This window comes from Cnephaeus nilssonii (assembly GCF_951640355.1).
Source record: "Cnephaeus nilssonii genome assembly, chromosome: 11".
Taxonomy (NCBI): domain Eukaryota; kingdom Metazoa; phylum Chordata; class Mammalia; order Chiroptera; family Vespertilionidae; genus Cnephaeus; species Cnephaeus nilssonii.
The window spans coordinates 88575123-88588409 of record NC_137082.1 but is presented as its reverse complement, the minus strand read 5'-3'; the positions used below and the strand labels follow the sequence as shown (position 1 = coordinate 88588409).

General features: G+C 44.3%; 1 protein-coding gene across 1 annotated transcript in view; it reads right to left on the bottom strand.

Moving 5' to 3' along the window:
* The window catches only part of KLHL14 (kelch like family member 14), a 94238-nt gene that overhangs the window by 62879 nt on the left and 18072 nt on the right, over positions 1–13287 (bottom strand). Inside the window, exon 3 of the mRNA XM_079783705.1 lies at positions 2335–2456. Within this exon, the coding sequence (XP_079639831.1) occupies positions 2335–2456 (122 nt within the window). The remainder of the gene's footprint in view (positions 1–2334; positions 2457–13287) is intronic.

Sequence of the window (13287 nt, the reverse complement as noted above, 5' to 3'; positions counted from 1 at the left end):
GCGCCTGGAGCCAACAGATACTCAGCTATCTTTACTCCTTAGCAGGTTATTACACGCAACACAGGAAAACCCCAGAAAACAGGCTCCCCGCCCTGGAGCGGCGAGGCCCGTGCGTGCCTTTGGCTTTCCCCTCTCTCTGTGGAGAGCTCGAGTGGACTGGTGCCTCTAAGCAGAAGGGTCCGTGGGTCCTCGTGCTAATACTGCTGGTGCTGTTACAACAACAGCAACACGCCTGCAGTGCACTGAGTTCATGCTATGTGCTAGGTGATTTACAAACTCACAGTTTTATTGAAAAAACACTCAACTTGTGATGATCAATTGAAGCACCCATGACTCAAGATGTGGGTATGACTTGCTGAAAGGTCACAGACGTGAGTGTGAACCCAGGCGTGACTGACTCAAGTTCACACTTTCTTACAGCGTCCCTCTAAGTTGAGAGTGATGTCAGGCAATGTAAAACATGTGCATTAGGGTGACTACATGTTCCAGTCCATACCTGCTCTCCCAGTGTAATGACTAGATCCCCATTTCATGCTCCAAGCAGGGGTGGGAACGGCTGGCCTGCAGGCGATCTATTTGGTCTGGCCCTCCCAAGGCATGAGGGGTGAGTTAATTAAATCTTTGACCGAACACAGCAGGCTAATGTTTACGGTGATAGTTCTGTATGGCCCGCGAGTGATGCTATCAATATCCAGATGGCCCTTGGCAGGAAAAGGTTCCCCACCCTGCGCTGAAGGGTCCCAGTTTGGACAATAAGCTGGATGATCAGCCATCTCAGAACATGGTTCAAAATGGACATAGACTTTTCTTAGGTGCCGTTCATCCCACGTTAATGAATCTTGGTGCCTTTAATGAAGGCCTTCAAACAAATAGCACATTGGACCTGGCCTGGCACGTTTGGGGAAACAGATGCCCTTTACTGCCAGGGCCTAGTCTTCCCCAGCCTCACCTGTCTCTCTGTCAGCTCTCCTTGAGACCCCTTTGCCCTTCCTCACCCCTCCTCCTCCTAGTATTCGCGTCTCCTGGTGTGTGGCTTTCTCTGTTGATCAATGTTACAACATGAATTCAGTTTTACTTTAGCTTGACTTCGGCCATGCGTTTATACATATTTAAGTCACTGTTTTTTGTCAAAAAGAGGTTAAACACCATTTTAAGGCATCTCTTAGTTTTCTTTCTTTCTTCCCCTTAATCTCGCTGCTGCTATTGCACCACTTCTTGACTGCCATCGTGTGGCTGGGTGTCGGGGGCCTTCCCGCCGCCTTCCCGTCGCAGACCCCGGACAAGGCCGCTGCAGGCTCGCGGCGGAGGCCGGCTCCGAAATGCATGATTTCCAGCCCGCCTCACACGTCTTTGATCCTCGTCTGCTGTTGTGGGCAAACTGCTGTCCAGTTTCTGCTCTTTTAAAGAACTTGCAGTAAAAGGAAATGATTTTAAAAAACTGATAAAATATTTAGCTGCTTAAAAGATACATGCAGCAACAAAGCCTACCGTTCACTTTGGTTGGTTTTCAATGTATGGCTTTGATTTATGGATCAAAATCGCCCCTTCATTATTTTATCTCCCCGGCTCGGGGCCACGCTGACAGTTGGAACGTGGTTTTATTGACCAGCGCGGCCGCTGTGCCCACGAGGGACGGTGCCCACGGCCTGCTGCCCGCGGAAGCGAGGAGTTTGATTCCGTGACTGAGTCAGATTGGGAATCGTAACCGATTTAACAGTAAGTTCCAGACCCCAGTGCCCGAGGCGAGAGGTTTGCGGTAACACACAATCGCCCTTTGAGGGGGGAATTGGGTGGAAGTTTGAAGGCGCAATTTAATGGGCTTTGGGCTGCGACCGTATCTGTCCATCGACACTGGGGAGCGACAGAGGGGGGTGTTTTTCTAAAGCCCCAGTGCCCCAGACTAAAGATGAATGAGCAAAATGCCTAAAAAGCCAAAGGAATGCCCGTGACCGAGACCACGAACTGAACGACCAATCTGATGTGAGAAAATTTCCTAGTGCCTCTCGCCAACCTTTCACCTCCCGATGAGCAAAGAGTCACCGAGGAATTTCCTTTGGACGATCGGGGTCACCTCCCCCTCCGCCTCAGCACAGACGGGGACACACATGCTCGCGGTGGTGGTAGGCCTGTTTGCACCCAGGCCCCTCGACCGCCTCCGTGGCCACCTGCGAAGTGTTTAGTCTTTGACGCCAAACCCCCAGTGCGACACAAACAGACGTGGGAAGGGTAACAAATCAATAACACGTCTAATGTGATTAGCCGGGGTTTCCAATTCTCAAGACAGCTCTGACGTGAAAGAAGCAGGCAGGGAGGTAAATAAAGAAGGGCACTCACTGGTGAGGATTTTCCACGTCTTCTTCTCGTCGTCGTAGTACTGAACCAGGTTGCTGGGAAGGCGGTCCGGCCCGGGAGGCAAGCCTCCGACCAATAGCAGCATTTTCTTGTTAGAGCGAATTCTTCACCCAAAACAAAAAAGGAAATGAAGAACCACATTATTGCAGAGCCTTCTGAGTGGCAACGAAATCATAACCATCAGAAGAATGTTCCCTGCTTGCAAGATTTCTATTTCATTTTTTTCCTGTTTCTTCTCCCATTCGTGTCTCCACGATTTTTTTTTTTTTTGAACCAAGCAGAAAAATGATCAGGAGAGAGGCATATCCCCGTACTCGTAGAATAATAAGCTCCCTTTATGCAATTTGTTAGAAGTTCATTCTAGAACGACCTTTTTCTTATATTATCCCTTTAAATCATCACTCTTTACAGCTGAGTACACATGAAATGCTCTGGAGTTGTACTAAGGTTAAGCATTAAAGTTGCATGTCAAAAAATCGTATTAGTCAAAATCATTATTATAAGCCATTCTCCACTCAAAGAACCTTGAAAAAATTAAGGTTATGCAGAGACTTTGTGAGCCAACTCTTTAATCACCCGGGGAACTTAAAATACAAGTTTGGTACAATTAGTGGCACAGGGCTCACTGGGGTGGGTTAACCAGTAGGATCGGGACTTCTTATTTGTTTAACTTACCCCTTCCCAGCTCCCCCACCCCTCTCTGCCCCGCCGGCCACCCCATCCCCGGGCACTGCCGGCGACACAGCAGCCCCGACTGGTAGCAATGAGACTGCGAGGTTGTTTGGAGCCTCCCCGGAGTGGAGCCCTGCCAGGGCTTGCCACTGCTCCAGAGGCATGAACCTGCTCAGCTGTGCAAAGTCACTCTAATTCCCTCCCTCTGTTTTTCTACCTTCCCCCCCAGGGGGCAACCACCGAGAGGAGTGACTACCCACCCATCAAGAGCTGGCAATTCGCTGCTATTAACCGTGACTGTGATTCCCAGGCTGCCCGGCAGTTCCTGAGAGCAGGCCTGCCACGTCTCATATGCAGTAAAAGCTGTAAGAGGCACCCTGGCCGGCAGACGGGGCCTGATGGATGGATGTACATCCTCGGGAGCAGGGCATGGGCTGAGCACACTTGCCAGTGAGGCAGGGAGGGGAGGCCCAGACCCCTACAAGGGGCCTGCTGGTTTAACGGGCGCTTTACATATAATTGACCTTTCCATTCACCTGAAAGGCTGAAGGTGTTCGTGAAAGAAGCGGAACCACCAGGATGGAAGGAAAAAGTCAGTAAATACAAAAGGGTTCCTCCTAAATAAGATCCCCACCCGCAGGGTGGCTCTGATTCTATGGTTCCGTATTCGGCAGGTTGTTCAGATTCAAGGACGCTTGGAGAAGTGTGCCCTTGTGGAGAAGCACTGTTTGTTGGTTAAGAACCTAACATTCGGAGAGTTTACTTAAAAACAGTTAATGCCGTTTCCGTGGGAAGGAAGGGAACAAGAGAATTCCTTTAGTGAAACTCCGGTGCCATTGAATGCATCGCGTACACCTCAGCAGGAAAAATACCTCTGAAGAAACTCCTATTAGGAACTCATGGGTAGGAGGGGCCACGCTTATAGAAGAATGCCTAACACAGGACCAGCTTGCAATGTTAATTTTGCCACAGACAAAAAATACCTCAACTTCTTAGAATTTAAAGTACTTTGGATTTGTGCCCTTATAGACCAGTAGTTGGGAGATGAAAACAGAATTCAATAGCAAAGAGCTCCGTATTTTGAGGGTTTCAACGATTGGGGTGGTTTGTCAAGAAGGGTTAAGGAAACTCAGTGTAGTAAGTATCTCATTTACTTAGAAGTGATACATACATAATTGATGTATCACATAATCTCCTAAATGCCTCGTTACAGGACGAATATAAGACTTTTTTTTTAAATTAATGTAGTTTTAGCTCAAACAAGCAGCCACTCTGTGAGTACAAGAGAAGTCAAGATGGTAAGAAATATTTTTTTTAGGTTGCTGTCAGTTGCCATGTGTAGACAGACCTGCTCAATGGGAAGTCACGATTCTGTGGCCATCGTGACATGACACATGTATGTGCTGCCAGACACGGGTGGGGGCAGATGGACCAATACCTGCCAGTTAGACATGGAGGAAAGGACTCATTGAAGTGGTGGTGCCACCAGAGCAATATAATTTAATCCTTATCTTAATATTTAAATTAATACGCTGCTTTTAAAATGTGGTTCATGGGTGACAAAGGGAGATAACTGCGTGGCTCAAGTGTGTGTGTAAGGTCGTTATATTCATTGATCAGGCCAACTTCCCTGGACCGATCCCACTGGTGATTTCCAACACCGACTTAACTGGACCATCTCTGCAGATGAAGACAGACTCTAGAGTCTTGGTCTTCTCTGCCCAGTCATTACCATCTGTCCTCTAAGAACTGGACGGAGACTACCAACATGAAAGCCACCAAACAGCTGGCAAATGTAACTCCTATCCCACCAATAATGACATGATTCAAAGGGTTAGCTAGCAGAGCAGCAAGGAACGCTCTGTACACACCAGGATAAATCTCTAAACCGTCCAGGCCCCCCAGGGAGTGTGATGGGGAACTGCATGGAGTAAGGAAGGAAAGTCCCACCTGCCCTCTGGCTGTGCTGTCTGCGAAGGACCAGGACTGTGAGTGCATTACGTGTGGCCTTCTTCGTGAGGGAAGACACACTCTGCGTCCTTTGCATTGTTTTTATATCAGCATTCGTTCAATCGCTTAAGGCATTTTACTAGGAGAATCTTATTTCTAAAGCTTGTCACCCACTATTGATGTTATTTAACTCTGAAGTCTAAAACTCTACCTGGTGAAGGTGATCACATAGGAACCAAAAACAGGATAGCATGTGAGAAGCAGCATAGTACAGAAGAAGCAACACATAAAGTAACAAAACACATTTGAGTGTTTTTCTCACTATTTTCTCTGGAGACTCTCAAGACAGCCCTATGTGGTAGGTATTAAAACTCCATTCTGCAGAGAGGTGAGAAAGTTCCCATAGTCAAACCAAGAGGCAGAAACGATGTCCAGACCCTTTTCCAGGCCAATGTCTTTTTAAAATTCAAATTTATGCCCGGCCAGTGTGGTTCAGTGGTTGAGCGTCGACCCATGAACTAAGAGGTCACCAGTTCGATTCCCAGTCAGGGCACATGCCCCCCTTGCAGGCTTGATCACTAGTGGGGGGCATGCAGGAGGCAGCCAATCCATATTTCTCTCTCATCCATGTTTCTATCTCCTCATCCCTCTCTCTTCCTCTCTAAAAATCAATAAAAACATTTTTAAAAATTTAAATTTATTCTTTAAAATTTATTTTACTATAGCTTCTAATTTAGACCCAACTTCCTGTGTTAATTTTGCTATTTATCAGAGTGACTTTATATAAATTACCTGGCTTCTCAGAGACCATGTTTTCTTAGCTTTAAGTAGACGAATAATATCTAGCCTTCCTGCTCAAAGGATTGTCATGAGTACTGTATAAAACAATGAACTGAAAAATTCTGTGTAAACTCTAAAGTAAATTATTATTAACCAGTCTTTAGATATTGACAATATAATGTGGGCTTTATTTCAACATGCCAAATCTTATTAAATAGTTAAAAAAGAAAAGTAATATTTTTCACTGAGATCCTTATTGAGTTTATGTGTATAAATACAAGCTAATTAAGAGGACTTCATTACCCAGTTGTTATCTTATAATTATGTTCCTAGAAAATTATTACTTTAATTATATTGGCTATCTTTTGAACCTTGTTACAAGAAAGTATGCATTTGGACATTACATAAAACTATGAACCTTTCTGGATCCAAATAAAGGAACCTAATAAAGATTACTCCACATTTCTTAAGAACAAAACAAATGAGAAAAACCATCACATATTTTACATTGATATAAGTGCAATGTCAACTATTCAATTACTCCTAGAAAGTAATACATGTGAATAATTCCTGTAGAAAAGCTCCCATTCTTTTTACAGTTGCAATTATAATAGTGACAATGACAATAATGACAGATAATAATGATGTGTATTGGATATTGAAAACTCTAATTATCATGCTATTTGTATGATGTATGTGAACTTCAATCTGAAAACACCGCGAAAAAAAGGTACCTTGTGAACTAGAAGAGTAAAATTAGGAGAATCTGAATTAACTTGCTAACGTGGGTTTCAATTATTCTTTCCTCAATAATTCCAGCAGAGCCTTGCAGGTTTAATTTTAGACTCGGCAAAATCTACAAACACAGCGCTACTGCAATAGGGTTCCTTCACGAGGCAACATGGCATGCTTTTTAGAAGTTCTTTACACAGGGAAAAATTTAGCCAAAATTAGTATGTTCTCATCAACTATATTAACATTTTTAAAATAATTCTTTTTGCTCATCATCTTAGCACCACTTTGACCAAAGAAATGTATTGAAAAGGTAAGGAACTAGATAAAATTAAATAGCTGAGTATGTCATGATGAGTAATCGTATTTGGGTGCCTTTGATTTGAGTTCTTGCATAGACAAATACGAGGTTAAAAAGGAGATGGAACCTGAGGTTTCCTTTGTTCCAGCTCAGTAACTGCCCAACATTTACCATGTGTCACATCTGCGCGTGTGTGCGTGCATATGTATGCGTGTGTACCCGTGCGCACACGCACTTTGGTTCCCTGGATGAGTGACTGAAGGATGACCTAAAGCCTCCTGGTGTAAACAAATTTTTCATCGTACTGGTTTTCCAAATGCAGCCAAGTCTCATTTATTTTTATTTCAGTGATTTGGAACCTTGATAATTGGGAAAGAGCCAGATAAAGTTTTTCTTCCCGTGATACCTAAGTAAGTTTTCACTGACCAGATGGAAAGGAAAGTGTTAAGCTATTTAAGAAATCAGGTGGCCGGCTGGCACTTTAGGGCTACTAATACACATCCGGACTAAATTCATTGTATAAATTATACATAATTCTCAAAGAACATATCCTGCCATGTTCTAAGCATCATGGAATCAGAGACTTAGAAGAGAACTTTGAGGTACCTGGTTCAGTGACCCCCCCCGCAAGCCTGGTCACCAGGGTCCCTGAGGGAATCACATTTAGATTCTTAGTGTAAATTCTCGGCGCCCCATTCCCGGAGATGATGATCCCAGGGGAGGGGGCCTTAAAAACCAACAGTGGCACAGCCTTCCCCGTTGATTCTAACGCACAGCCAGACTCAGTCTGGTTTTCCATTTAATGTAGAAATCCTTTTAAAAGGTTTTTTTTTTCCAAAAGTAATTATTCTTATCCGTTCAAGATTTATAATGAGATACACCTTCGATGTTTAAATCCACTCCACCGAAGAAAGTTGTTGGACGGTTGTGTTAGATATATATTTTTTTTCTCCTTATGCTGAGCTGAAAATGTACCTAAGACTTCCAGAGAAAAAGAGCAGGTCCCATCCCTGTGTCACGGGAGCTCTTCAAACACTGGAGGGAGCTGCCATATGCCTTCTCTTTCCCATGTTGCAAATCCCCACTTTTTTTCTGAAAACCTTTCCGCTTTCCTTACCATACAGTTCACCTCGTTTGAGTTTCTCTACACTATCACTGTCCCTCTAAAAATACGAAGGTCAGAACTGCACACAATATAACAAATGTGACATGGGATATGACATATGTGATTTTTAAAGGTTTTTGTTTGTTTGTTTGTTTTAAATCACAATCGTCTTTTATCAGTCACAGCACAGAGCTGGGTTCTGTTAGCTTCCAGCTCACTACAAATACCATTTCTTTTTATAAACCAAGTGTTCTCAAGCCAGGTTTTCCTATCCTATCTTTCTCCTAAAAATTTTAGATGTCAAATGCATAACTATTTTTAATGTTTTATGTTCTCTACTGATTGAGACACTTTGTTTTCATTCATTTATTCCTTAGCAATTATTAAGTTCCTACTGTATTCCAGGTACTGTGGTAAGGAACAAGAGAAATTGGTAGGAACAAGAGAAATAAATTCCTTGTTCCTGGTGGCACTTCCATCCTGGTGGGTAAATCTATTGAAAACACCACGGTTCTGGAAGCAGGACAACCTGGCTGTCCGCACACCTAACGGAGACGCCTGGCTCCGGCTTTTCTGAACCGAGTGACCTTGACACAGCCTCTTTGACCTCATTTGTAAAATAGGAATAACAACAGACCTAAGGCACAGGTTTTTTCAACTTTCAGGATTAAAGGAAAAAATATATGTAAAGCATTTATAATATATGTAAAGCAATTATAACAGTGCTAAATAACCACTGTCCTCCTCCTTGTCCTTACCACCATCATCAACATTATTCATTTGTGTGATTGCAGGTTTGACAATCAAGTGGCCTCTGTCCCCACTCAAGTTTTATGACTTAAAAATAACAGAACTGTATTTCTATTGTTCAGATAATTCAATTATCCTAACCCTTTCTCTCTGAAACGATCTTCAATCACCAAGATTTTTACTCTATAATCCCCCATACCTGGTCTTCAGGAGCGTATGGCCTTTTTTAGAAACAAAGAGATGATGAAAAAAACTAAGCAGTTTTCAAGTAGCAAAGAAAACTGGGTGGATAATTGTCATCCCATCCTTCCAAGGCCAAGTTCATGTTAAGAGTCAGCCAGACCTGGATTTAAATTCTCTTCCTACCACTTCAGACATCTACAACTTTGGGCTGGCATTCAACCTCATTAAGCCTCGGTTGCCTCCTCCGTAAAGTGGGAATGTTTTGAGGGTTAAATGACGTCATCTGAGTGTAACTGGAAAATAAATGGGCTACTTGTAAACAAAACCACCTTCTTCAACAAATAAAGGCCACAGTGTGCTGCTGGTTCCTCCCTGCATAACGAAGGGAGAGAAAAAGTGAGGCTCCCAGTGCAACCCAGCAGGGAGAGGCTGGAGACTGGAAGAAGTGATGATTCTTTCCCACGACTTTCCAGTTCCAGGGGACTTGACTCAACCTGTGAAGGCTCAGTGTTTCATACAAGCAGTGAGCGGATGGGCGATCTCACATCCCGTGGGACAGCAGTGAGGTGCAGGAGTGATGTGGGAGGCAGGAACCGCCAGGAAGATGCAAACCCCAGGGATGCCCAGAAACAGGGATGGGGTTGGGATTCCCAAAGGCCATGCGGTTGTAGAGTTTTGTAACAAACTTATCAGGGCTTTACCAGATCTGACCACCAGCTGACATCTTGGTTGCCCATGAAAACCATTTATGTAGTTAACCATAGTAATCAATTGACACAGGATACCTATAAACCTTACAAATCACTTGTTTGAAGACCATTCTTGGGAATTTTGGCATTTTCTTTTTTGCTTGGCAGCCTTGCGGGTCCCATAGGTTGCACGGTTTATAAATAGCCAGGACACAGGCACAGGGTGGGGCAAAGGGAGGTTTACAGGTTCCATAGGTTGCAGGTCCCATAGGTTGCACGGTTTATAAATAGCCAGGACATAGGCACAGGGTGGGGCAAAGGGAGGTTTACGTTGTGAGTACTCAAAACATAGAGTTTAGTCTTGTATTATTATTTATTAACTATTGTATTATGTTCCAGAGGAACAACTGTAAACCTATTTTTGCCCCACTCTGTATTCACGGCATAAACATGCTTCACAAAAATATAAAACCACTAGACTTCCTTCAGTCTCATTCACAAGTTCAACTTATTCACTCTCTTGACTGCCATCTCTCTCTGTTACGCAAGTCATTGGGCCTTATGATATCCAAGCCACCGAGTGTTATGGTGGGAATCTCGACTCTTCTCCCATTTTCTTGCTATATTCCACGTTTTGCCCAGTCCTGTGAATTCTGGCGCTGTGATGTGTCTTTGACCCATTGATCTATCTCTTCATCCCAACCAAACGCCATTAGCCCCGGAACTGTCCTACGGGGCTGTCCTGGCCACCTGGGCTCCTGCTCCCTCTAACCTACCTACCTACCTACCTACCGACCTTGTCTAATGAATTTCAGCAAAACATTAGTGATCAATGAGTTCAATCCCCTTTTTCAAGACGATTAAAGAATTCCCTATCTCCCACCATTTATAAAATGTACATTTATAATCTCCTTTCTCTCCCTGCCTCTGTCTCTCTCTCTTGCTCTCTCATAGATAGATCCCTTACTTGAGATTCTTTTCAGGTTAAGGTCTGAAAAAAACGATTCTTTTCTGAGTTAAGGTCTGAAAAAAACGTGAGAGAGGAACTTCAGATGGAAATGACCTTGACCTTGACCTGGGGGAAGTAAGCAGAGAAGATCTCGAGTGATCAGCCAGGAGGAGACTGTGAAGAGCGGGCAACCTTCCCTGAACTCCCAGCCAGAATGGTACCCAAAGGCTCGAGGAGAGCTGCTCCCCTTTTCTCAAAACTTTCCAGAGAAGCAAACTCCCTTGAGAATCCGTGGCAGCTGACTCGCTGTTGTGTTTGGGCTTCTTTATCATAGCTGTTCTTGGTCATTACGCAGCGGCTTTCCTGGCAAGAGCCTCTAAACAGCCCTGAAATGCCTCTCCGAGGTAGGGAAGCTCAGAGCATCATTATCCCCATTTCACAGGTGAGAGGAGAGAGGGAAGGGGGCTCGGGCACCCGTTCCAGGGTCTCAGGATGGGGTTTGTCTCCTCCGTGTCCCAGAGGAACTACCCCTGGGGCCTTTCTGTGGTTCCGGGTGTGACAGAGAGCCTCGGCTGCTTGTCTTCTGACATCGGAGTCATCCCTTCTCCCGCTCTGAGTCTGGCTGTGTTGTGACTGGAGAAAGGTCAGCCACGTACACTATGTAATTTGTCTAAAATGGAAGTAACTTTAAGATTGGTTTGATCATATTATAAGAACAATGCATGTTCACTGAGAAATATTCTGACTATACTTTTAAAAAATATATATATTTCATTGATTTTTTACAGAGAGGAAGGGAGAGGGAGAGAGAGTTAGAAACGTAAGAGAAAGAAACATCGATCAGCTGCCTCCTGCACACTCCCTACTTAGGATGTGCCCGCAACCAAAGTACATGCACTTGACGAGAATCAAACCTGGGACCCTTGAGTCCGCAGGCCGACTCTCTATCCATGGAGCCAAACCGATTAGGGCAGTGGTCGGCAAACTGCGGCTCGCGAGCCACATGCGGCTCTTTGGCCCCGTGAGTGTGGCTCTTCCACAAAATACCACGGCCTGGGCGAGTCTATTTTGGAGAAGTGGCGTTAGGAGAAGTTTAAGTTTAAAAAATTTGGCTCTCAAAAGAAATTTCCATCGTTGTCCTGTGGATATTTGGCTCTGTGGACTAAGGAGTTTGCCGACCACTGGGTTAGGGCAGCTCTGACTATACTTAAAAGCAGCCTGGCAGGTGCTCAGTAAACGCTTTCTGTGTGAATGGAGAAGTGATAAATTAAAAAAAAAAAAAAAAAGAATGAGTGGAAAGAGTCAAAGTCACTGGTCATCCCAGGAACTATTCAGGAACATGTCATTGGAGATTCTTATCACCCTTCTCCCCCGCCCCCCATCTGTTTTAAGGTCCAGCAGTGAGCGTGGTGATGTGAGGAGGCAAAAGGGAACAAGAAAACGACACATTTCTGAACTGGGGGGGATGGACAGTCCTATTGCCTCACCCCCATCTAACCTGCTCCCTTTCCTCTGCCCCAAGCCCTCTGTCTTCCATCCCGGCATGAGCAGCCCAAACAAGCAGCCTTGCTGTTGCCATATCACCACTCCCCTTGTTTTTATCGGGTATCTCTGTTTTTCTCTTTGTTCTTCAGGATCAGAGTTGTTTCCTAGCATGAATGGGAGCTACCCCTGATAGAGGGAAGTTTACTGAATTCCAGTTATTAGCACGATATAGGATCTTCATGATATTTGCCATATCCACATATTATATTACTTAGTATTTTATTTAAAATTGCTCACTTTAGAAAAGATTACTCCCAGTCCATCCTTGTGGTTCCCACCGCTGGCTGGCTACTCTTTAGAGTCGCCTGGGAGAACCTTTATGAAATGTATCGAGGATAAGGACAGCTGTCAGAGGTTCTGATTTAATGATGTCGGGGGAGTCGGATCATTGGTGGGTTTTGCAAAAAGCTTTCTGTGTGATTCTCATGGGCAACTGCATTGGGAATCACTGTTCTGAGCAATTTTATTTATGAATCATGGGCCTCCTGGGTTAATTGTGTTTTATTTCTAAAGCATGTTGAAGTCTAATAATACAGTAAAATATAGTAATACCTAACTATTAAAATAAATTTAAAAACTGGTTTCTCGTGTACCATCTGAAATTGTCTCACAACCTACCAGGGGGAGGTAAACCATAGTGCAGGGGCCCCTGTAATACACCAGGATTTTAAAATCTGAACCCCTGAAAACCTCGTTAATTCCAACTCTGCCATGTTTGACTATGAGATCCACATCTTTATTGACTGCAGCTTTGCATATTGTAATTGTAATTAACCATCTTCCCACCCCTTCGCTCTTCACCCCACCCCCCATAGCACACCAGGGTCTTCCCTGACATATACTAATTCCAGGACATTACTGTGTCCTCCAGCACACGTATGGAGTTCACCTACGCTTTTGCTACATTCCTCTGGACGCCAAACCTGTAGACTGGCTAACGATGGCAGAGACAGAAATGACAAAATAGCCTTCATCGATGACATGTAAGCTTTCCCAAGACTTAGCTCCTACGTCTGAAGGGCCAGAACGGGACTATCTTTATGTTGGACAAAGCCCTTCACACGTCATTCCTGGTCCTTTGCTTCATGAGGGACAATGGCATCCAGCCAACATCACCCTCACTGCATTGTCCTCCTCCCCCACCTCCCAGGTTAAAACTTCCTTAGGTAACTACAAAGCAGTTGAATATCTTCTTTGCTTGATTGCCTACATAATCCCTAATTCTAATACCTAGTGCTTAGTGCCTTTCTTCTGACGAGCATAAATTGCAGTGGAAATA